General features: G+C 49.1%; 1 protein-coding gene across 1 annotated transcript in view; it reads right to left on the reverse strand.

Annotated features, from left to right (window-relative positions):
- PIK3AP1 (phosphoinositide-3-kinase adaptor protein 1) overlaps positions 1–25,611 on the reverse strand; it is a 76,161-nt gene that overhangs the window by 38,118 nt on the left and 12,432 nt on the right. The window contains exons 3-6 of the mRNA XM_015425883.1: positions 16,821–16,975; positions 10,024–10,168; positions 7,626–7,768; positions 5,446–5,578 (exon numbers count right to left, since the gene is read on the reverse strand). Of these exons, the coding sequence (XP_015281369.1) occupies positions 5,446–5,578; positions 7,626–7,768; positions 10,024–10,168; positions 16,821–16,975 (576 nt within the window). The remainder of the gene's footprint in view (positions 1–5,445; positions 5,579–7,625; positions 7,769–10,023; positions 10,169–16,820; positions 16,976–25,611) is intronic.

Raw genomic sequence — 25,611 nt, forward strand, 5'->3', positions numbered from 1 at the left:
GGGTTTGATTCCCCCACTCCTCCACTTGCACCTGCTGATGTGACCTTGGGTCAGTCACAAGCTCTGCCACAGCTGTCCTTGAAAAAGAGCAGTTTGTGTCAGAGCTCTCTCAGCCCCACCCACCTCCCAGGGTGTCTGTTGTGGGGAGGGGAAGGGAAAGGAGTTTGTCAGCCGCTCTGAGACACCTTTGGGTAGTGAAGGGCGGGATATAAATCCAATCTCTTCTCTTCTTCTTCCATAAGGATGAAGCAATTCCTGGCTTTATTTTTAAAAGCCCTCTGGTGTAGGGAGGAGGCAGCCACTGCAGGCGCCGTGACTAGGAAAACGGTGCTGATGTGGGCAGGACCTTCCTTTCAACACGGCATCCAAAGTCACTTGAACTACAGTTGTCCGTCCCATAAAGCTCACACCAGACCAGGGGTTAAAAGTGGGCAAAAGCACAGAAGATGGGTAAACAGAGGACAACATCATGTGGAAGCTTCCCCCTGCAATGCTGCTGTAAGGAAGCCAAGACAGCCAAAGCATCTGTGTGGGAACAGCTGAAGACTCCACAAATCTTGACAAAGCCGTGAACATCCTCTTGGCTACATCAGTCCTCTAGATCTGGGGACCTGCAGGTGGTTCCAGAGTCCAGCTGAAACGAATTTTAGTGGGGAAACCCTGTGCAGTCTGGACGCACCACACACACACTCGTGTGCCCATGCACACTACAGGGAACTGATATTAATGCGGATCAAAGGCTCACATACCACTGTGAAGTCATCATTACAAACATCCGTTTGCACTGAGGAAGCAGTGACAAGAAGTACCTATGCAGGCACAGTTTGAGAAAGGAAGAAATGAAAATCCTGGCCACAGACGGCAGGCAGTGCTGCTAAAACCTTCGGCAGATGGTCTGTCACTGTGGCCCCGGTCACACGGGCCGGATATCGCGGGGGGGAGGCGTGGCTGATTACCCCGGGGCAAAATAACGTGCGGTTGCACGATCAGACATCCCATGGAGGTTCCGTGGAGGTCCCGTGGGTAGGGGGGAGGTGCCGATCACAGGACAATCCTGCGGCGCAGCAAAGAAGCAGTGTGGTGTGGCAAACGGGTTTGTTTTTTTCTGTACACCAAAGTATGTGCATGCTCCGTTGGGTGCTTGTGCACATCCATGGAGACTTGGGGAGGGGGGAACCCTTTTTGCAAGGGGACATGGGCGGGCGCCGGATGCCACCGGAAACACGATCAGACGCCCGCCCTTGCCCCGCGGTTACCGGAAACTAGTACCTCGGAGGTACTAGTTTTTTTACCCCGCATCTTCGGCGGGAAGCCTCAGGTGAGCCACGGGAGCTCTACGCTTCCCAGATGTGGCGGTGAGATTGCGCCCGGAAAATCCACCTATCTTCTGTCTCTCTAGCGTGGCTAATGTTCCGTGTGACCGCAGCCTAAAATTACCTCTTCTCTTGCAGGGTCCTCCCTCCCCTGTGATTTCTACAACGCCCCAAAGTGCAATTTCCTAGAAACAGAACAATAGATCTTATCTCGGGTCTGTCAACTCCTCTTCATTTACACACGGGTTCTTTCCCCATTTCTGTTCGGCCCTCTGCCAGAAGTGACATTATAGCTGAAGAAGCAGAATTAGAATATCACTTGCTTAGGAGCACCCCTCCCAAACAAAACCCGGCACCTGGCTGCATTTCTGCACTCCCAGCCCTCATTACCCCGACTCTGTGTGTCACACTCGCCTCCCCCTCCGCCCTCCATTGCATTCCTTCCCACTGCATCAAAATTGAGAGACTGGATGCTCCTTTTGTCATATGGAACACACCCAGCGTGGCATGAGAGGTTTCAGAGGCTGAGCCGCTACACTCTGCTGCCCGTTCCCTGGGGAAGGAACCAGGGCAGGCGGAGGCTTCTGCGCTGGCTATTTACCGATGCCCACGTTGCTTTGTGGGGGCAGGAAAAGCACCCGGACAGAGACACTCCTCGTCTTTCAAGCAGGTTGAGTTGTCCCCCAGAGCACAGTGGTGCCTCCTAGCCCCTGTCGTCAGAGCATGTGCAAGCTGCCATTTACCATGGATCATTTAAAAGCTCTCTTCTTCTAGCCATCACAAGCCAACCAAGCATCTTTTGTTAGATCTAGAAATGTTAACTTGCAAGGTGCCTCGGGGGGGGGTCTCGAACAAGGCACCTCCCCCTGGCCTAGACTCAGCTCCTCACAGTCTGCACCACGGAGCCAACTGCCACAAGCGGCACATAGCACCTCCTGGGGTCCAGTCTCTCTCCTGGCATGGGGTCACCTGGCCAGGGCACAGCACATGATCCCATCACACAACTTCAGGCCGTCTGCGTGGGAGGGCCTGTCCCCACGGAGCCTCTGCTTTCCCAACTGAACCCGACTTCCTGGAACCCGAGTGCGAGGGTTGCCAGCTCCAGGAGGGGTGGAGGCCGAGGAGGGTGGGGTTTAGGGAGGGGGAGGGACATCAGCGGGGTATGAATGTCACGCTTGAGCCTCGCTTGTCATTTGATGTTGTCGACCTATACTCGGGGCTAATGGCTTTCTCAGAGGAGCTCAGTCCTCTGTTTTCGTCTAGAAAGGGGCTGTGTGACTGTGAGTGTGTGAGTGTCAGCTTACGCTTACGTAGTGCAAGCTGTGAGGCCCTGGGAAACGTATGATCTCAGCGCCCACCCTGACCTTGGGGGGGGGGCATGGAAAGTCCAGATAATGAAACGGCTAGTGGCAGGTGTGTGTGTGTGTGGGGGGGGCTTTTGAGCAAGTTTGGATCTTTGGCGGGGTGAGTGAGAATACGGATTGGTTTGTGTGGCTCGGGGGGATGTCTTGAATGTAGTCTAGGGTCGGTCCTGGCACCCGGGTGTCAGTTCTGACACAGAATCGTTCCATACTTGGAACCTTTCTACTTCTCAATAGACAAATCTTGCTGAAACAAGAGTGTGGTGGGAGCGACTGCGTCCGAGACCTGACATAGAGCCGTGCCTTCCAAAGCAACCCTTTTCTCCAAGTGAACTGATCTCTGACACCTGGAGATCAATTATAATCCCAGGAGATCTCCGGCCATCCCCCAGGGGTTGGCAGCCCTGAATCTGACACTGCCTGCCCGGGATTACGTTTCTTGCCTCTGGCCCCTTAAGTCCGGGTTACTTGTGGGTACATTTCTTGACTCCCTCCACCCTGCTTCTTGCCTCTGGGCTCACTTGGGCTTCTGACCCTTGGCCTGACCTCAGCACCGCTTAGCACCACTGATCTGGTGACCTGGATCACATCAGGCTCCCCGACACCTTGTTAGTTTAGCTACATCAAAAGGTGTTTATCCTGTTAACGGCCACAGGACAGCAAAAGCAGCACAACGTCTGGGGAGGTAGGTGGGTGGGGGAGCTGCAAGTATTTTGACACCTCCACTCCTCCTCCTGCTGGCTGAATCTAAAACGGCCACCCAGGGCCCCATGGTGTGGGTCTGGGAAACCATGTCGGTGGCAGCCCACCCCGCCATTATTTTGCACACCACTAGCACCTGTGGCGCTCACCCTGGACCCTGATGAAAATGATGTGGGTCTGAGAGCTGGCGACAGGTACGAGAAACATCTGTTGCCTCCTCCCACAACTACCCTCGCAGAATGCCCCCACCAGCATCCTCTGGGGGCCTTCGGAGCTTTTGAACACAGCAGTATCCAGGCCGTACCGCCAGGGGTCGTTTCGTAGAAAAAGAGCTAGGGGAACTCATTAGCATAACTCATTAGCATATGCCACACCCCCTGACATCACCGGAAGTGTGTCATAAGGCCACACACCCCGCCCCCAACGGTCCCGGCCACCGCCGCCGGCCTTGCAGCTCCACTGCCGAGCCCCATGAGGGGCCCGGCGGTGGACCTGCAAGGTCGGCGGGAGTGCAAGGAAGCCCTGCGAAGGCCCTCCCTGGCCCCAGGCAGGCAGGGGTGGGGAGAGGCAGGGAGGAAGCAACTTACCCTCCCTCTTCTCCTGCCTCCTCCTGGCTGAGTGAGGGCCGGAAGCGGGGCGGCCGGAAGCAGGGGGCCGGGCTTCGTCATGTGCCCCGCCTCCCCGTACGTCACCCAGGGGAACTGCGATCCCCCGCGATCCCCCCCCAAAATGACCTCTGCGTACCGCACCATTCTCTAAGTTGTGTTGTGAGCATCCTGTGCTTCCACTTACAAACCCACCTTCCCACAGCCACCAGGTCCCAGTATCTTTCAGGTCCTTTAAAAGAAAACCTCAGCCAACCAAGAATCTCCAGAAATAGAAAAACTGTGCATGTCGATTAACATATGCAAAAGGCGTCAGATTCACATGATATAAACCACAGGAAACAATGGGTGTTTGACCAATACATGTTTGACAGCCAAGAGATCCTAATACTGGTGGGGTATCAGGAAAAACTTTCTAACAGTACAAGCAGTTCAGTGGTGGAACTGGTCGCCCAGGGATGTTCTCTCTCCTTGGAGATGTCTAAGTGGAGGCTGGACAATTACTTGTCAGGGATGCTTTAGGCCATCCTGCATTGAGCTGAGCAGGCTGGACTGGATGGTCTCTAGGCCTCTTCCAACTTCTTAAATTCTATGACCCAAAGAGTTCTTTCCCACCCAGGGCATGCACACTAGTGGAAGCTCCGACCACCCTTCCCACATCCCCTGGAAAAGGGAGCTCTGAAACCCTGCTCTCAGTGCAGCATACTGCATCTTGCCTGTTTCACTGTGCCAGGCTAAGACTGAGGGATGCTGCGGAGCTAAGCTTCATCTCCATCTCCAAAATCTGAACAGCAAAGTAAGTTTTGTGCACACCTGTCCCTCCAGCCCTGCCAAGGCACTGGTTCCTAGAAATGGTATTTCGCTTTCAAATCGTGTTGTTGCACTGGAGTTTTAGAAATGGCTTGGATAGACCATCTGCTGGCTTGTGTTGCATGGGATGGCCAAGACTGCCAAGCACTTATTCCCCCCTCTTTCTTTCCTAAACCTCTGCTAGGCAGGGCTATTTTTGGGCAGGAACGCACAGGAACGGAGTTCCGGCTGGCTCCCGAGTTGGCCACGCCCAGCAGGAACTCATTGGCATAATAGGCCACACCCAACAGCAGAAACTCATGAGGATTGGCTACATTAGGGGTGTGTGGCCTAACATGCAAATGAGTTCCTGCTACAAAAAAAGGCCCTGGGTTTTGACAACAAACAAGGTAAACAGAACAACAAGCAAAAGGTGGGTGTGTCTGGATGACCACACTTCTGCAAACATGGGGTGTGTGGCCTAATATGCTAATGAGCTGTGCTGTCAGGGGTGTGTCCTAATAAGTTAAGGAATTTCTGCTGTTGGGTGTGGCCTATTATGCTAATGAGTTCCTGCTGGGCTTTTTCTACAAAAAAAGTCCTGCTGCTAGGCAGGAAAAGACTTCCAAACAGAATGAAACACACAGTATTTTTCCCACTGCCACCAACACCCACTTGTGCTCATGTCTTCCTCCTCCAGCTGGTTGATTCCTAAGAGGTGCCAGCCACTCGCAGGAAGGTTCTTCTTCAGTGACTCCGTCAGGATCTTGTCCAGAGCTTCTGTGTTGCAAGGAACTATTTTAAAAGCCTGAATACAAAGAGGCAGGCGTTTATTTCATTTACTCCACTTACAGTCCACCTTCCGCGCTGAAACTCAAAGTGGATTGCAAGACATTCAGCAGCACAACAGGAACAGCACAAGGCATATAAAGAAATATTTAGAAAACAACACAAAAGAAACAGTTGAAGGCATGATCGCGGCGGATTGCCACAATCAATGGCACGGAATGAACTGTGCCATGAGCTACAGCCCTTGCGTCTTTATTAAAGCATCCTCCTGGACCGTTCCCATTTTTACTGCAGCCCCCACTTCCCTGATTAAGTTGCCCACCCCCACCCCCCCCATTCCATTTTGCACATTCTGTGGAATGACAGCGTGTGGGAAGGTTCCCGAGGCAGGCCATTCCACGGGGAGGGGGGCCACCACAGAGACGTGGCTGATCCTACCGATTCGCGTGGTGGCACCTTACAGTGAAGCTTTTGGGAAAGTTTCAAATGATAAGATCCCTTAATGCATTACTAGGAATCATCATAAATTTAGACACAAGTCATCCAACAGGGACTGCACTGCTGCCCAGTGAGGGTTGGTGGTTGTCATTTGCAGGGGAAGATGAGTTTTGAGAGTACGGGACTAGGAAATAAGCCCTTAGAAACCGTGAAATGATAACGTGGGGGAGGCAACTTGTTTTTGTTACACAGCTTGTAAACACAGAAGGGTAGGAACTGTAGCTGTGTTGGCCGTTCTTTTTACACATTCCCTTGTTCTTTTAAGGAGCTGCGGTGGCTCAAGTGGTTCAGACGCTGAACTGCAGGCTGTGGAAGGTCAGTAGTTCAGCAGTTCAAGACCCGGGTGCCACATGATGGAGTGAGCTCCCATCTCTAGTCCCAGCTCCTGCCAACCTAGCAGTTCAAGAGCAAGAAATTGCAAGTAGAGAAATAGGGACCACTTCGGTGGGAAGGGAACAGTGTTCTGTGCAGCCTGGTGTTTAGTCATGCCGGCCACATGACCACGAAAACGTCTTCGGACAGCACTGGCTCTTCGGCTTGGAAACTGAGATGAGGACCGCAACCCTAGAGTCAGATTCGACTGGCTTTCGAGCAAGGGAGACCTTTACCTTTACTTTGTTCTTTTAACACTTCCATTGTGGGAAGCTCTCTTGGCCACCCAGGATATCGCTGCTCAACAAGGTCATGCAGCCACTGCGGGTTGAACCCGTCTTCAAAGAGAACACATTAATGGATTCAGCCAGCAAAACATCCCAGCCCCGTTCTGCTGGATCCTGCAGTTCATCAAAGCTGGATCTTCCTTCACCCCCATCTCTCCTGACCCTTTCAAGTAATACCACCACCCACTGAATGAAGTCTGAAGCTTATTCAGTCCCCATACTTACCACGGATCACAGAACCAATTCTACTGGACTCTGCCATTCCCCAATCAATAAGATTTGTAACCTGCTGACTAGCCATTTCTTGCCCCCCCTTTTTTTAAAAGAAATGGGCAATCCCATTTCTACACTGTAGTTCTCAAAGTAAATGAATGGCAAAATGTGGTTCTCTGCCTAGCTGATTCAACGCCAAAAGAAATTTCCCAAAGCTACACATAGGTTTGGAATTAGGCACTTTGATTTCCATATGATTCCATAAACATATCTGTAGCCCGACCTTGCATATGAATTGTATCCCTTGAGAGATCATCTCCGTACTGCTTTGACCGTGCAAAAGAACGACCAATCACAACCAATGTTCCCTCTAAGCTGTGGAGTCTTGTGAGCAAAAATTCTACTTTGTGAGCTGCTGGCATTAAAGTTGTGAGCGAGCGATTTGGCTGCTGCATAAATTAGTTTGCTCTGGAGCCACCCCTTCCTGAGCTGAGACGAAGGCTAAAAAACTGAGAGCTAGCTCACACTAACTCACACTGATCACAACTCTCGTAGCTAAGGCGAGAGCGTTCCCGGCTTCATTATTGCCCCATGAGCCCGCTGTTCTCAGAGTCTGCTCAGTGATTCCAGAATGTCTCCCTCTCTCTCTCTCTCTCCCGCCTCCACCCCAGCAGAAGCCCTATTGTGACATTTTACCTGACACATGAATCCCACAGGATTAGCTGCAGAAGCCAGCAGGGTGCTGATTTCTTCCATGTCAGTGTGGTAGTGAACGTCTGCTTCGACGACCATTAAATCCCCAGCAAACAATCGCAGGCTCACTGTGCCAGGTGGCAAGTCTGTGAAACGGGGGGAAAGATTCAGATCCATCACTCAAGGCCCGAAAGGAAAATGACGGTGCTGGAAGAAGCAGTGCAGGAAAACGTGAGCAAAAGTTTACACGGTTGGACGATATTTGTTTAAACTCCAGTGCAGCTGAACCAAACGCATCTTGCAAATCAGAAAGCATTTCATCCAAAATGGCCTGATGTATAGAACCAAACAATAGAAGAAGAAGAGGAGGTGATTGGATTTATACCTCGCCCTTCACTACCCAAAGGTGTCTCAGAGCGGCTTACAAACTCCTTTCCCTTCCTCTCCCCACAACAGACAGACACCCTGTGAAGTAGGTGGGGCTCAGAGAGCTCTGGACAGAAATTGCTCTTTTTTCAAGGACAGCTCTTATCAGAACTACGGCTTGCCCAAGGTCATCCAGCCAGGTGCAAGTGGAGGAGGAGTGGGGAATCAAACCCAGTTCTCCCAGATGAGAGTCCGTGCACTTAACCACTACACCAAACAGGAAGGAAGGAAGGAAGGAAGGAAGGAAGGAAGGAAGGAAGAGAGATTGGATTTATACCCCACCCTTCACTACTCAAAGGTGTCTCAGAGCGGCTTACAAACTCCTTTCCCTTCCCTTCCCCACAACAGACCCCCCCCCTTGTGAGGTCGGTGGGGCTGAGAGAGCTCTGACAGAAACTGCTCTTTTTCAAGGACAGCTCTTATCAAAATTATGGCTTGCCCAAGGTCATCCAGCCAGGTGCAAGTGGAGGAGGAGTGGGGGATCAAACCTGGTTCTCCCAGATTAGAGTCCGCGCACTTAACCACTACACCAAACTGGCTCTCTTTGTCTAATAGCTTACAGTCTTTGACTCTGTCAAATATTCTTCTATTAAGATTGTCTTTTGTAACAAGACTGATATTTCTTTCATGGAGTTTCTCGTTATACTGTCCTTCATTAAGCTAGAAAAGGCAATCTTGAACCCAGATGAACACATCGAGCTACCTTGCACATAGTCAGACCACCAGTCCACCCCAAGTCAGTACTGTCTACGAAGATGGGCAGCAGCTTGCCAAGGTCTCAACCCGATCACTTTTACTGGTGATTCGGGAGATTGAAACCGGGATCTTCTGCACACCAAGCAGATGCTCTGCCTCTGAGCCACACCTTCTCCCCAGCTTCTGTGCCTAACTATCGTGTGGCTGAACGGCCACAGCAATCTCTGAAAAATCAATGCTGTTGACACAGAAGCTGCATTCAGCCAACAGGACAAGCTGTAAGTAAACCGAGATTTGCAAGGATGGGCGCACGTGCAGTTTTAGGCTCCCACACACACAGAGTGCCCTTCAACTGGGATTACACTGAAATTTAGAATCTCGGTTTGTAAAGTACACACCAGCTCCAACTCACCCAGGTGCCTGCATTCAGACATCAGAGGGAACCAGAGCTCATGTCAAGATTTCTTAAACCTGGAAGCTTAAATCACTCGCCATGCACAATGCAGAGGGGGAGAAAGAAGGGCATTCAAGGCAGGTGAAATACACTGTCTGTTCTGTTAAAATACAGCTTTTCATGCTGTTTCAGGGTAGCAATACACTTAGGGAATGTTTGCGTTTTTGTGTATCATGCAAAAAGCACAAGGCAGTTTTTCTTACTGCATCCCTGTCCCCAGCCAACAGATGGACACAAGGGGTGCATTTGTGTCTTCAGGGAAGTGACAAACATTCTTCTAAAGATTCAAGTATCAAAGATGTGCCATTCAGATTTGCCACATGAGTGCAATTTAGCACAGCTGTCCTAATGTGAAGCACTTGCTGTGAAGCAAAGTAAGCCGTCACATTTGAATACCAAAGAAAAGCCCCCCTATATTATTTTAAAACACCACAGAGTTGAAATGAACAGCAGGTTCTCACACTCTGTCGAAAGTGAAGTGGACAGGAAACACAAGTCAACTTCTGCTTCCAGTAATGGCTACTCTCCCCTCATATGAAGACAACCCACAAGACACGAGACGCAAAGTCCCCCTCTTCACACATAACACAAGAGGGCAAAACAAAACAGGAAGCGTGGCCTTAGCTCTAAGCGTTTGAACAGTTATCTATTTTGGGCTTTACAGAGGCTTAAATTTAGCTTTCCACACTTGCAGATGAGGAGGCTGTGGCTTCCGTTTACACCCCAGCTGAGGCCAGTTCACTGTTGCAAGGAGGAGTAGGTCTTGGGGCCAGTTTCTGCCACAGAGACACACTTCAGTCACGGGAAGCAGGTCCGGGCACCTACCAGGTGTACAAACCGAGACCGTATACTCGTTCTCTGTCCTGGAAGGGACTCGCACAGACCGACAATTTGCAGGACAAAATTCTACTTCCATCTTCACTTGGTGATCCAGCTTGCATTTCAGAATGATGTACATTGTCGTCTGCACCTAGAAGGAGAGCAATTTAATTTAAAACCGAATAATATCCAGAGCCTCTTGGGTACTGTACAGGCAGCTTAGTAACTCCCATTCTTTATAAGATGCTGTGCTGAAGTGATCTACAATATTAAAGCACAAAGTATACTGTGTTAAAACAAAACTCATTACAAAAAAACTGAGGATTTAAAAAAATAACATCTGTTCACAGCTAGAATGAAGAAATCCCAGGCCACATCAGTTCCAACCTGACCCCAAAAGCTCAGTCTCTTCAGCGGGGAAAATGGTCATGAGCAGAGAACCCTCTGAATTTCACGTTTCTCTCCTTTATTGTAAGAACAACAATGCAAACAGCACGGTCAGTTGTCACCAAAGTACAACAGAAGGGGGGCTGTGTGGGTATTTTAGAGGCTCTTGGGTTGGGAATGATTTTATTTTGCACAAATATCTTGTGCATCTCCTCTGTTTAGTCTCTGAGATGGCTTTTAAAAAGACAAACGTTTTGTCAATGGTCATAAGCCACGATGGCCACAAGAAACCTGAGTGCCCGCTGCGAGGAGAGGCAACAGCAGAACAGCAGAAGAGGCCGAATCTAAATGGACCCTGGTGCTGAGCCCTGCAAGGGCGTCTAGAAGGCCATGGACAGGATCTCCTTATATTCTACATGAACCGAAGGAGACAGGCAGTGGCTACAAAATCCTCACTGGAAGCCTGCCAGCCACATCTGAGGAAGGCAAGAGAAAGGCCCTTTCTGCCTCACACGTTTTTATTTATTTTTAGATATTTTTATGCACTACGTTTCTCCTCAGTGGGAACTCAAATCAGCCTATGTCATTCTCCCTTCCTCTGTTTCATCCCTGTGTGAGGCAGGCTGAGGGCCCTGATCCAACATTGGCGTCTCTTATGTTCTTATGTTCCTTGGCCCAGTACTTTTCAATATTTTTGTAAATGATCTGTATGAGGGGCTACTCATTAAATCTGCAGATGACACCATATTGGGAGGAGCAGCAAACACACCAGAAGACAGAGATAGAATCCAACAAGTTCTGAACACGCTGGAAAAGTGGGTGGATGTGAACAAGATGCAACTTAATGAGGGTAAGTGCCGAGTTCTACATCTGGGTAACAAAAATGAGGAGCACACATACTGGATGGGGTATATGCTTCTGGGTAGCAGTGTGTGTGTGTGAACAAGATTTTGGGGTATGGGTGGACCATAAGTTAAATATGTGCAGCCAGTGTGATGCAGTGACAAAAAAGGCAAATGCAGTCTTGGGGTGTATCAACAGAGGGATAACACCCGAATTGCAATATGTCACAGTCACCCTGTACACCTCATTGGTCAGGCCACACCTGGAGTCTTGTGTGCAGTTCTGGAGGCCTCCCTTCAAAAAGGATGTGGACAGAATGGAGCGGGTGCAGAGGAGAGCGACGAGGATGATGGGGGGCCTGGAGACCAAGCCCTGCGAGGAAAGGCTGAGGGACCTCTTGGGAATGCTCAGCCTGGAGAAGAAGAGGCTGAGGGGGGGACATGATTGCTATCCTGAAGTGTCTGAAGGGCCGTCACTTGGAGAGGAGGGCAGGGAGCTGTTCCTGTGGGCAGCAGAGGCTGGGACTCGCAAGAATGGGTTTAAACTAAGGGTGGGAAGGGATCGGCTGGATCTTAGGGGAAACTTTCTTACGGTAAGAGTTGTTCAGTGAGAGTTGGCTGCTCATATTTAACTTACTGGCCGAAGGTCATCCAGCCAGCTTCCGTGGCACAGCAGGGATCTGATGCTGGGTGTCCCAGAACCTAGTCTGGCCGTCTAATGAAGGACTCAGACGAGACACGATCTCTGAGGGTAGAAGCACCGGCCTGCCCTTTGAGAGCAAGGGAAACCAGATGCTCAGGCAGAATGCCTGGAATGCTTGCATAGCATAATTATCAGTGATAACAAGCTACCCCTGGTGCCTACAATGCCTGCAGTGATAAGATGGGCAAAGGTCAGGATTAGTGTACCAAAGTCACTGCTCTACCTTATGTTAACAGAGGCAGGATGTAGTGGGATCAAGACTGGTGTGCCGTATCGTTAATCCTCCCTACAGTCTAAACACCTGACATCGCGCTGGCTCTCTCTCGGTTGTCTTTCCATGTTGTCCTCGTTTCTCTGAGCTTTCTCAAGTTGGTTCAAAGGCAGTTTGAGAAAGCACCAAACAACAACAGATAGAGAAAAAGGACATGTGGAAACTCAGGGAAAAAACTGCTGCAGGCCAGGCACCCAAAGAGTGGGGAAACTGCCACATGCAGGGAAACCCCCCCCCAAAAAAAAAAATGCCCCTGCTTTCCCAAAACTTCAGGGTATTGGACAGCCCCTCTCCCACATCTGTCTTTCCTAATGTGGTGCCTACTGTGGGCAACTTGTCTTAGTATCAGACGATGATGAAATTAAATAATTTGATCCATCAAACTAATCCTCTCTGATCTCTGTAAATCGGATGGAGAGTCTTGTATCAAGATCATGGGGACAGAGTGAGAAGGCGAGCAGCCTAGTGCAATCTCCCCCCCCCCCGCTCCAAGATCGAGGAACAGCTTTGCAGGGCCTTTAAAACAGAGCTGTTCCGCCAGGCCTTTGGTTGAGGCAAGAGGGCATCTGCCAGCTGGCCACTCCGTTGCTGCTGCGTGAGACCATGCTGGCGCAGTGCTGTGGCCCTCTCGATTCCTGGCCGTGAAAGCTGAAATTGAATATACTGCACTGCCCACTTTAAAACTGGGTTTATATTGGTTTTATTGTATTGATTTAATATTATTTATTATCTGATTGAATTATTTTAGAAAGTGAAATGAAAGCTGCACTCAAATCAATTGGGAGAAACAAATCACCATGAATAGATGGAATATCCACAGAGTTATTTCAAGCCGGAGAAGAAGAATGCATCAGAATACTAACAAGAATATGCTAACAAATATGGAAAACAAAATAATGGCCCTCAGATTGGACACATTCAATCTACATTTCAATTCCAAAAAAAAGGAGGCGTCAAAGACTGCAACAACTATCAGACCACTGCATTAATTTCTCAAGCAGGTAAAGTGATACTCAAAATCTTACAACAAAGACTGTTACCATACATAGAATGAGAAATGCCAGATGTTCAAGGTCGATTCAGAAAAGGAACTAGAGATCATATTGCAAATTTATGTGGATTACTGGAGCATACCAGAGAATTTCAGAAGAAAATCAGTTTGTGTTTCATAGATTACAGCAATGTTTTTGACTGTGTGGATTATGAACCTGCCAACAAAAGTCCGCATGGTCAAAGCAATGGTATTCCCAGTAGTCATGTATGGCTGCGAGAGTTGGACTATAAGGAAGGCTGAGCGCCGAAGAATAGATTCTTTTGAACTATGCTGCTGGAGAAGACTCTTAAGAGTCCCTTGGACTGCAAGAAGATCAAATCAGTCAATCCTAAAAGAAATCAACCATGACTGTTCCCTGAAAGGCCAGATAATGAAACTGAAGCTCAAATACTTTGGCCACCACATGAGAAGGGAGCACTCACTGGTGGAGAAGACCCTGATGCTGGGAAAGATTGAAGGTCAAAGAAGACGGGGACTGCAAAGGATGAGATGGTGAGACAGTGTCATAGATGCAACGGACATGAAACTGAGCAAACTTCAGAGGACAGCGGAAGACGGGAGGGCCTAGCATGATCTGCGACTGAACAACAACAATTATGAAAAGCTGTGGTTGTGCCACAGCATCTGATTGTTTTAATGCGCAACTGGTACTCTGGAAAAGAGGCTACTGTTAAAATGGAATATGGAGAAACATGGTGGTTTCCAATGGGCAAAGGTGTCAGACAAGGTTGTATTTTATCTCCCTATGTCTTCAATCTAAATAAGGAAAACTAGATTAGATTTCAATGGAAGTGGAGGGAAAATTGGTGAAAGAATAACATGACATTACTGGCAAAAAACAGTGAAGACTTGAAATGACAACCAATGAAGGTTAAAGCAGAAACTGCCAAAGCAGGATTACAGCTGAATATCAAGACGGCAAAAGTAATGACTGCTGAGAAATTATACAACTTTAAGGTTCACGATGAAGAGACTGAAATTGTTAAAGATTTTCTATTCCTTGACTCCGAAAGAGAAACCGCAACTAAAAATCAGGACACTTGAGACTGGGAAGGGCAGCCATGAAGAAGCTAGAAAAAGATCCTTAACTATAAGGGTGTGTCTCTGGTGACCAAGATAATTCATAGTATACTATGTATGGGCAGGGCTATTCTTGGGCAGGAACCCACAGGAACGGAGTTCCGGCTGGCTTCAGAGTTGGTCACGCCCACTACAGCCAAATCCTCTGCTTGCGTGTCTACAGAGGGAAGGCCTGGAGAGTGACCACCACCACCCCGGCGACTCCGAGGCGGGCAGGCCAGGGGGCCCCCTGGAAGGATCGGGGAGGTATTTAAATGCCTCCCCGTGCCTTCCCCAGCCTGTCCAAGGGCCGGCTTGCCCAGGCTCCCCACAGCCACGGGGCGCCCAGGCAAGCCAAGGGAAGACATGGGGGTGTGGCCTAATATGCCAATGAGTTTCTGCTATTGGGTGCGGCCTATTATGCTAATGAGTTCCTGCTGGGCTTTTTCTACAAAAAAAGTCCTGTGTCTGGGTATGAAAGCTGGACAGTGAAGAACACTTACAGGAAGAAAGCTGATTCATTTGAAATGTGGTACTGTTGGAGAGTTTCACAGATACCATGGATTGCCAAAAAGACACATGAGTGGATTCTAGGTCAAACCAATCCTGAAGTCTCCCTAGGACAGGGGTGGCGAACAAGTTCGACAAAAAGAGCCAAAATTTTAAACTGTGAGAGTCAGAGAGCCACACCATGCAGTGACCTGCCAAAACAGACAAACACTCACACAAAAGCATATACTTTTAACAATGACGCCCCGAGGAACTCCCCACACCCTGACCTACCGGCCGACGCCAGCGCCGAAGACCGGGAGAGGGAGGCAGCGCCCCAACGCCGAACCTCCCCAGAAGACGCCCGGCTGCACGAGACGACCGCAGGACGCGCTCAGGCGCGGGGGCGAGAGCCCCGGCCCGAGATGCGTGACAGAAGCTGCGACAGGGGAGCAGGGCCGGCGGCGCGGCCTCAACGGCGACCGGATGACAGGGAGCGCGTGTCCGGTGGGCGTCTACCCGGCGGCGCGCGTCTCCTCTGTTAAAGGGGGGCGGGGCCGGGAGTGGAAAAAAAGGAAAGAGAGACGGAGCGTGCCAGAGGTCGTGCGGGAGTGTCGGCAGAGGGGCGCTCGGGGTGACGTCAACCCCGCCCCCTGCCATTCTGAGGTCCTCTTCTACCCCGTCTTTTCCAAACCCTCGCCTCCAGAGCCACGCCGCTCCTCACGGGGCCCACTCACGTCGTGCCACAACGGCCACTGGGGCGCCACCCCCAAGACCAAGGAGGAACGCGACAGAGCCACAATATACAAAATGATGATAAGAGGCAAAGAGCCGCATTAATTTTGGTCGGGAGCCGCATGCGGCTCTAGAGCCACGTGTTCGCCACCCCTGCCCTAGGAGGTAAAACTGAGGCTATTGTAACGTGCTCACATTATGAGAAGGCAAGACTCAGTGGAAAAGACAATAATGCTAGGAAAAGTTGAAGGTCGCTGGAAAAGAGGAAGACCCAACAGGAGATGGAGGGATTCAGTCGAGGAAGCCACAAAGGCCCCCTCCGTCTGCAAGACGTGATCAATACTGTTGATCAGGGCTCTTTTTGTAGAAAAAGCCCAGCAGGAACTCATTAGCATAATAGGCCACGCCCAACAGCAGGAACTAATTAGCATATTAGGCCACACCCCTGCCAACACAGCTCATTAGCACATTAGGCCGCACCCCCATGTTACCAGAAGTGTGGTCATCCAGCCACACCCACCTTTTGCTTCTTATTCTGTTTACCTTGTTTGTTGTCAAAACCCAGGGCCTTTTTTTGTAGAAGGAACTCCTTTGCATGTTAGGCCACACACCTCTAATGTAACCGATCCTAATGAGTTTCTGCTGCTGGGTGTGGCCTATTATGCTAATAAGTTCCTGCTGGGCGTGGCCAGCTCGGGAGCCAGCCGGAACTCCGTTCCTGTGCGTTCCTGCCCCAAAATAGCCCTGCTGTTGATGATGATACTGTTAGCAGAGTAGCTAACACAGCAATGGTGCACAACCTGATTAAAGAGTAGATAAAGGTTTATTAAGGAACTAACATGCTTGATAGTAAAGAGGAGAGATAGAGGTAAGGTCCTAACTACATCTCTAGCCAAGAGAGAGAGTAAAACCATATGTGGAACTTCTGAGAAAAAGGAGGAAATTGCCCTTAAGAGTAGCAATCTCGAGACAAATAACGAATGACACTTAACACAAGAGAGAAGGTGCAGACCTCACTATCCTCTCTAATTGTCTTCTTACTGCTCTTTCAGGGTCTTTTCCAACAGACAAGACATTTTGAAGGTCATTAATTCATCGGGAAGTGCACGCACACGCACACACTCAAGGGTTTGGTTAGCCCCGTAAGAAGCAGCGTGGAGTGCCAAGGGTGGTGGCAGAACTCAGTTGTCACCCCCAGAACAGTGACCTTTTGCCATGGCACCATCTCACAGCCACGTCTGGGGGAGCTGAGGCATACTTTACCCCACAGCGTAGGCGATTTGGCTGCACTGCAATTAGGTTTCCCTTTTGGGTCCCGGACGTCCTGCGCTGCCACCTCATCGTCGACACGTTGCAGGAGTCACGTCGACCTCGGACATCCTCCACTTCTGCATCAGTCACTGAATCACAACCAGAATCTAAGCAAGAGTACAAAGAATAAAGTTATTTCTGTGATCTCAACGGCTGGTTAGTTATTGGGCATGGGAGGTCCTTGAGAAGGAAGTTGAACGTGTCTTGGGTTTCTGAAAAAGAACATGCCAGTCATTAGAAATAAGTGTTTTCTGTACAATCAAGGAGAGATTCTGCTGATGTCCTTGCAACTGGAATAGGACAAGCCCTCCTGACTGTGTGGAGCTATGGACGCTACTAAGCAAGGACCAACTGCCCTGAGGACCCTGTTTGGGTGGGAAACTGGCATATAAATGTGTTAAATAAATAAATATTGTGACTCAAGTGCTCTGCTCCCTTACTACAGCTAAAACACTTGTATTACAGCATTGGAGATAAATGCTTCTCTCCTGTAGATCAATGGATTGAGGACCTTACAACTTTTTCAATATTTGAATGCATGGCATATAGACAAAAATTGCGTATAGATTTCTTTTTAGCTATTTGGAAATCTTTTATAGGCTGCAGTCACACGGTGCATTAGCCACGCTACAGAGATGGAAGATAGGCGGATTTTCCGGGCGCTATCACAGCGCCACATCTGGGAAGCGTAGAGCTCCCGTGGCGAACCCGAGGCTTCCCGCCGAAGATGCGGGGTAAAAAACTAGTACCTCCAAGGTACTAGTTTCCGGAAACCACGGGGCAAGGGCGGGCGCCTGATCGCGTTTCCGGTGGTAGGTCGTGGCATCCGGCACCCGCCCATGTCCCGTCGCTAAAAGGTGTGTTTTTTTCCAAGTCTCCATGGGATGCACACAAGCACTCAACAAACAACACAGCCCCTCCTCTTTTCTGCCCCCCCCCCCCACTCCTGGCTCGGCCTGCTCGAGAGAAACTCTCTGCACCGGGCGGCAGAGGGGGAGGTGCAGGGGGGGCGTGGCGGGAGGGCTGCGCGGCTGAAGCTCCTCCTGGAGGGGACCGGATGCCGCTTCTTTGCCATGAGGCAGGATTGTCCTGTGATTGGCACCTCCCCCTTAACCATGGGACCTCAACAGGAGGTCTGATCGTGCAGCCGTGCCGTTATTTTGCTCCGGGGCAAACAGCCACGCTTCCCCCCGCATTTTCCTGCCTGTGTATGTTTAACACCTAACCAAAAATAAAAAAAAGAAAACACAAAAACCATTCACTAGACGCTTCAAATGAGTTGAACAAAGTTTGAGTCCAGTGGCACCTTTAAGACCAACAAAGTTTTATTCAAGGTATAAGCATTTGTGTGCTTTTGAATAAAACTTCTGCTTGTCTAAAACTTTGATTTTCCTGCCTTTGTGACCGGGGCCCTTGAAACTTATTTGTTAGGAGGAGAAGACGATACAAGGACTTGTAGCACACTTATCCACACTCTATTTCATAAGGGAAGGTGAAGAGTTCATGGACAGAATGCATGAAGCACTCTTGAGAGGGCAACAGGGGGAGGAGGAGAAGGTATCTCAGGAAATGGAGGAGCACCAAACAAAAGAAGAAGACATGTGGAAAAATGTAACCCACAGGAGCAGGAACATCAGGAGGCATTCTCACCCTCTCTCGCTAAGCAATCAATTCCAGGATTTCCCCATAGATATTGATTCTGGACTATATGTAACCTATCACTAAATTAAGCCACTGTACCAGAAAACTGGAGAGTAGCAAATGTTACACCATTTTTTAAAACAAAGAATCCAGAGGGAAACCAAGAAATTACAAGTCAGTATACATTCCAATCCCAAAGAAGGGCAATGCCAAGGAATGCTCAAACTATCGCACAATTGCACTCATATCACACGCTAGCAAGGTCATGCTCAAGATCCTACAAGCTAGGCTTCAACAGTATGTGGATAGAGAACTGCCAGAAGTACAAGCTGGGTTTCGAAGAGGTAGAGGAACTAGAGATCAAATTGCCAACATTCGCTGGATTATGGAGAAAGCAAGAGAGTACCAGAAAAAGATCTACTTCTGCTTCATTGACTATGCTAAAGCCTTTGACTGTGTGGATCACAACAAACTATGGCAGGTCCTTAAAGAGATGGGAGTACCAGACCACCTCACATGTCTCTTGAGAAACCTGTATAAGGGCCAAGAAGCGACAGTTAGAACCGGATATGGAACAACTGATTGGTTTCGCATAGGAAAAGGAGTACTTGCTTATTTAATATATATGCAGAGTACATCATGCGAAATGCTGGCCTAGATGAATCACAAGCAGGAATTAAGATTGTGGGGGGAAAGATCAACAACCTCAGATATGCAGACGATACCACTCTGATGGCAGAAAGTGAAGAGGACCTCAAGAGCATCTTGATCAGGGTAAAAGAGGAGAGCGCAAAAGTGGGCTTGAAGCTCAACATCAAAAAAACTAAGATCATGGCATCCGGCCCCATCACTCCTTGGCAAATAGAAGGGGAAGTCGTGGAAGTAGTGACAGACTTCACGTTCCTGGGATCCCAGATCACCGCAGACTGTGACTGCAGCCATGAAATTAAAAGACGCCTGCTCCTTGGGAGGAAAGCGATGGCGAACCTAAACAGCATGATAAAAAGTAGAGACATCACCCTGCCAACAAAAGTCCGCATGGTCAAAGCAATGGTATTCCCAGTAGTCATGTATGGCTGCGAGAGTTGGACTATAAGGAAGGCCGAGCGCAGAAGAATAGATTCTTTTGAACTATGGTGCTGGAGAAGACTCTTGAGAGTCCCTTGGACTGCAAGAAGAACAAATCAGTCAATCCTCAAAGAAATCAACCCTGACTGTTCCCTGGAAGGCCAGATAATGAAACTGAAGCTCAAATACTTTGGCCACCAAATGAGAAGGGAGCACTCACTGGAGAAGACCCTGATGCTGGGAAAGATTGAAGGTCAAAGAAGACGGGGACGGCAAAGGATGAGATGGTTAGACAGTGTCATCGATGCAACGAACATGAAGTTGAGCAAACTTCAGAGGATGGCGGAAGACCGGAAGGCCTGGAGGGAGCTGGTCCATGGGGTCGCAAAGAGTCGGACTCGACTGTGCGACCGAACAACAACAAGACTGAACAACAACAGCCTAACATCTGTCCCAAGCAAATTAATTAAAACTGTAATCAAAGATAGAATTGTCAGGCATATTGAAGGACAAAGCCTGCTGAGGGAAAATCAGCATGGCTTCTATAAAGGGAAGTCCTGCCTCACCAACCTTTTGGAGTTCTTTGAGAAAGTGAACAAGCATGTAGACAGTGGTGACCTGGAAGACATTATGTACTTGGACGTTGAAAAGGTTTCTGACTAGGTACCTCACCAAAGACTCCTGAGTAAATTAGAAGTCATGAGATAAGAGGATGGGTTTTCTTATGGATTAAAAAGTGGTTAAATGACAGAAAGCAAAGAGCAGGAATAAATGGACAATTCTCACAATGGAGAAAAGCAAGCAGTGAGGTCCCACAAGGATTGGTATTTGGGGCAGTACTATTTAATTTACTCATAAATGATCTGGAACTAGTGGTTAGTCATAGAATCATAGAATGTTAGAGTTGGAAGGTACCTTGCAGGTCATCTAGTCCAACCCCCTGCACTCTGCAGGAGCATAGCTAAAAGATAGCTCTACATACCTACAACATACCCGAAAGATGGTCGTCCAGCCTCCGCTTGAAAACGTCCAGTGAAGGAGCATCCACCACCTCCTGAGGCAGACTGTTCCAATGCTCAACCACTCTTACAGTTAGGAAGTTTCTCCTGATATTTAGCCAGTAACGACTCCCTTGTAATTTCCACCCATTAGATCTAGTCTTGCAATCCGGAGCAAGAGAGAAGAGATCTGCTCCATCTTCTAGATGACAGCCCTTCAAATACTTGAAGACTGCAATCATGTCCCCTCTAAACCTTCTCTTTCCCAGGCTAAACATACCCAACTCTTTCAGGCTTTCCTCATAAGACGTGGATTCCAACCCTCTCACCATCCTGGTTGCCCTCTTCTGGACATGCTCGAGCTTGTCAACATCTTTCCTAAAATGTGGTGCCCAAAACTGGACACAGGACTCCAGGTGAGGCCTGACCATAGCAGAATAGAGTGGAACTACCACCTCCCTCGATCTGGACACAGTGCTTCTGTTAATGCATCCTAAGATTGCATTAGCTTTCTTCACAGCCGCATTGCACTGCAGGCTCATGTTTAGCTTGTGATCAACCAGAACACCTAGATCCCTTTCACATGTGCTGCTGTCAAACCAAGTCCCTCCCATTCTATATCTGTGCCTGTGATTTTTTGTACCTAAGTGTAGGACTTTGCACTTATCTCTATTGAAATTCATTTTATTTGTCTCAGCCCACTGTTCCAGCGTATCTAGATCATTTTGAATCCTGACTCTGTCTTCTTCAGAATTAGCAATCCCACCCAGCTTCGTGTCATCTGCAAATCTGATAAGCATCCCCTCTATGTCTTCCTCCAGGTCATTTGTAAAAACATTGAACAACACCGGACCTAGGACTGAGCCCTGCGGCACTCCACTCGAGACTTCCCTCCACGTAGACACAGAGCCATTTACGAGCACTCGTTGGGTATGATTTTTCAACCAACCATGAATCCATCCAACGGTTGTACCATCCAGACCACACTTAACCAGCTTATCCTCAAGGATATCGTAAGAAACTTTGTCAAATACTTTGTTGAAATCTAGATACACTATATCCACAGCATTGCCAGAGTCACCATTTTAGTAACTCTGTCAAAAAAGGAGATAATGTTGGTCTTGCATGACTTATTCTTGATGCCCTCGTCATCCCCGTTTGCGGCCCCTGTGCTTTTCAGGAAGAAAAAGGACGGGGGGTTGAGACTCTGCTCTGACTATAGAGGCTTGAATATGGTCTCCACTATGAATGCTTACCCTCTCCCCTTCATCAAGGACCTCTTGGCCAAGGCGGCTAAGGGGAAAAATCTTTTCCAAACTTGATCTCTGGGATGCATATTTCAGGGTGAGGATTAAGGAGGGGGACGAGTATAAGACTACATTTAACACTCCACTGGGCCAGTTCGAGTACTGGGTGATGCCCTTCGGTCTGCAAGGGCCCCCGGGGGTCTTCATGAATCTAATCAATGAAGTGCTGTATAAGCACCTGTTCAAAGGAGTCATTGTTTATCTAGATGATATCTTACTGTACTCCCCCGACAAATCATCCCACGTGAAATTGATGTGTGTGAAGTATTGTGCATGTTGCACAAGCACAAACTGTTTGCCAAACTCTCAAAGTGCGAGTTCCATTGTACCGAGATTGATTCCTAGGCTATCACATCTCCCCTAGGGGGTTGGAGATGGACCCGACCAAGGTGCGGGATGTACTGGGCTGGAAGCCGCTTCGCACCCGGAGGCAGCTTCAAGCGTTCCTCGGATTCACCAATTTTTACAGAAATTTTCTCACCAATTTTGCTCAGGTGAGCTTACCGCTCACGGATTTGCTAAAAACGAAAGGAAAGGGACCCAGGAGTATGCGGCTAGGTGCCAAGCTGATGTCGTCGGTTGAATGCCAGGAGGCGTTCAATCGGTTGAAGGCTCTGTTCACGTCTGAGCCAATTTTAGCACACCCCAACGAAAATAAAAAAATTATTGTGCAAGTTGATGGGTCGGATGTCGCCATGGGTGGCGCCATTTTGCAAGAAGGAGGGGACGGGAGATTGCAGCCCCTTGCATATGTCTCCCGCAAATTCAATGACATTGAGCGCAATTGGTCGGTGTGGGACAAAGAAGCGGGGGCAATTAAGTTGGCCCTCTTGACCTGGCGCCACTGGTTGGAGGGGGTGTAGGTGCCATTTGAAGTCTGGACCAATCATAAGAACTTGGAGGTATTGTGGACATCCCACAATCTTAACGCTAAGCAGTTGTGGTGGGCAGATTTCTTTTCTAAGTTCAATTTCACCCTCCACCATTTCCCAGGCAAAGCCAACTCGCTTGGTGGACGCATTGTTCCACCTACCTCAACACGACAGTCAGCGTGAGGGCGTGCTGGACTCAATGTTCACTCCCTCCCAGTTGGGGGTGGTGGTCTTAACTCGCAGCCAGGTGAAGGCCTCGCCCCCTGATGTAGAGGGTGGTTGGGAAATGAAGTTTGCCTCCGCCCTCTCGGACTCTGATCAGAAAGAGTTGGGAAGGGAGGGGGGTAGAAGAAAGGGCGAATGGCTGTTGGTATCATGGACACAAACAGTTTGTTCTGGCTGCCTTGCGGGGGGAGGTTATGGCTGCGGTGCATGGCAGCAAACTAGCGGGGCACTTGGGCTTTGTGAAATTGTTGCATTTACTACAGCGCCAGTTCTGGTGGTCCAGAATGAGGAAGGATCTTTCCCTCTTTGTTCAGTCGTGCCAGACGAGCATCACGTGCAAACCCCGCCCAGGAAAGCCGCCCGGATTGTTGCGGCCCATACCCACCCCGGGACGGCCATGGGAAGTGATCTCAATGGATTTTATGACTGATTTGCCCCCCAGCAGGGGGGAAACGATTCCATGAGTAATAGTGGATCTTTTTACCAAGCAAGCCCATTTCATCCCGTTTAAGTCTATGCCTATGGCACGCATCCTGACCAAGGCGTTTCTCCAGCATGTTTTCAGGCTGCACACTTTGCCCTGCAAGATAATCTCCAACTGCGGAGCACAATTTATTTCTTAATTCTGGAAGGAGCTCATGGATCTGTTGGGGGTAGAGCGGGGCCTGAGCAGTGCTTACCACCCAGAAACTGACGGACAAATGGAACGGGTGAATCAAACCCTGAAATAGTACCTCCGTTGTTTCACAAACTATCAACAGGATGACTGGGAGGGGCTCCTCCCTTTTGCTGAATTTTGTTATAATAATGCATGCCACTCGTCTACGGGAATCTCCTCGTTCATGGCCCTCTATGGATATGAGGCCCCGCCCATCCCCTTCTTGACGGGTGATCCTCTGCCTGTTGGAGACGTGGGAGACTGGTGCCAGCGTTTGCAGGATGCCTGGACACTTCTGTGTAAAACTTTGGATAGGGCCACAGACACTTATAAACTGTAAGCTGACAAAAAACGGTCTGAGGGCTGGAATATCCAGCCAGGGGAATCAGTCTATGTTTCCACTAAGAACATCCGGGGTCTTCACCTTACTCGTAAATTGGGGTGGAAGTTCATCGGGCCTTTTCAGGTGTTGCGTAAGATCAATGATGTGACTGTTGAACTGGATTTGCCTAAAAAAGTTTTACATCCAATTTTCCATTTCAGCCTCTTAAAAAGAGATCCTGGGCCAAATGTTTGGAGACCTCAACAAGCACAGCCCCCCCCCCCCCCCCCGATGGTGCAAGGTGAACCACATTTTGAAGTTGCTGATATATTGGACTCTAAGCTTAAGCGTAGTAAGTTGTACTATTTAGTGGAATGGGTTGATTTTGGACCACAACATCGTGAATGGGTGGAGGTGGGTCACATCAAAGCCCCTCGGCTCTTGTGCGAGTTCCATCTTCATTTCCCGGCGAAACCGGGGGGAGGGGTTTTGGGATGGCAGGGGGTCAGTTAACACTGCCATGTCTCTGGAATGTGTGGGGGGAGATCCTCCTTCCTCTCCCTGGTACACTAACGATGTCTCCTGTCTGGGTTGTTATCTGTTTATGCTTTTCTGACCTTGGGGTTCCAGCTGCTTCTGACCTGCTGGGAACAAACGGCTCCTACTTCGCCTGCTCACTTTTCTCCCACACGCGCACACAATGCACAATGCTTATTGGCTTTTGCTTGTAATGGGGTGTGTGTTGTGAAACTAGTATAACTTTGGGTGCCCTGCTGCTTTGGGCTATTCCTGACAAAAAACGTTCACGTGTCATAGTTATGAACTACCAATAAACAGAATACTTCTTATGAAACGCTGTGTGGTGTGATCTGACTATTGAACCTGACAGTGATGTCAGACTCTTGCGTAAACTTCAGTCTCAACAACAATCTCTTTTCAGTGATTTGTTTATTGAGGTACAGAGATGCCTACAAGCTAAGACATTCTTGTGTCAGGACTGTTAAGACAGGCGCCAACCCAAAAGTTATACCCCCTTCAAAGAGTTCCCCCCAAAGCTCAGCCAATCACACGTTCCATTCAGCCCACCTAAATGAGCGCACTTTCACCCCCTCCCTGAACCTACCGTTATTTATCTAAGACAGTTCAGTAAGCACAGACAGACTCCAAGGTCAGTTAGTCTCTTCCCACCACATGGAAGGCACCCTTGGAAAAAGTTACTAAGCAATGAAGTGAAGCAGACACACACACACACACACAACAGAGAGGTGATATGATCACCATCTTCAACTACTCGAAGGGCTGTCATACAGAGGATGGTGTGGAGTTGTTTTCTGTTGCCCCAGAAGGTCGGACCAGAACCAACAGGTTGAAATTAAATAAAAAGAGTTTTTGGCTAAACATTAGGAAGAACTTCCTGATAGAGAGTTTCCTCAGTGGAACAGGCTTCCTCAGGAGGTGGTGGGCTTTCCTTCTTTGGCCATGTGATGGGCAATGTGACGGCCATAGATGGCCATGTGACGGCAATGCCAATTCTGTGAATTTAGGCAGATCGTGAGAGAGGGAGGGAAGGAAAGGATGAGCCAGTACAGCCAGGGAGGAATTTTCCTCCAGGCCAGATTGGCCTGGGATCATGGAGGGTTTTTTGCCTTCCT

Source organism: Gekko japonicus, unplaced genomic scaffold (genome assembly GCF_001447785.1).
Source record: "Gekko japonicus isolate JY-2015 unplaced genomic scaffold, Gekko_japonicus_V1.1 scaffold2769, whole genome shotgun sequence".
Taxonomy (NCBI): domain Eukaryota; kingdom Metazoa; phylum Chordata; class Lepidosauria; order Squamata; family Gekkonidae; genus Gekko; species Gekko japonicus.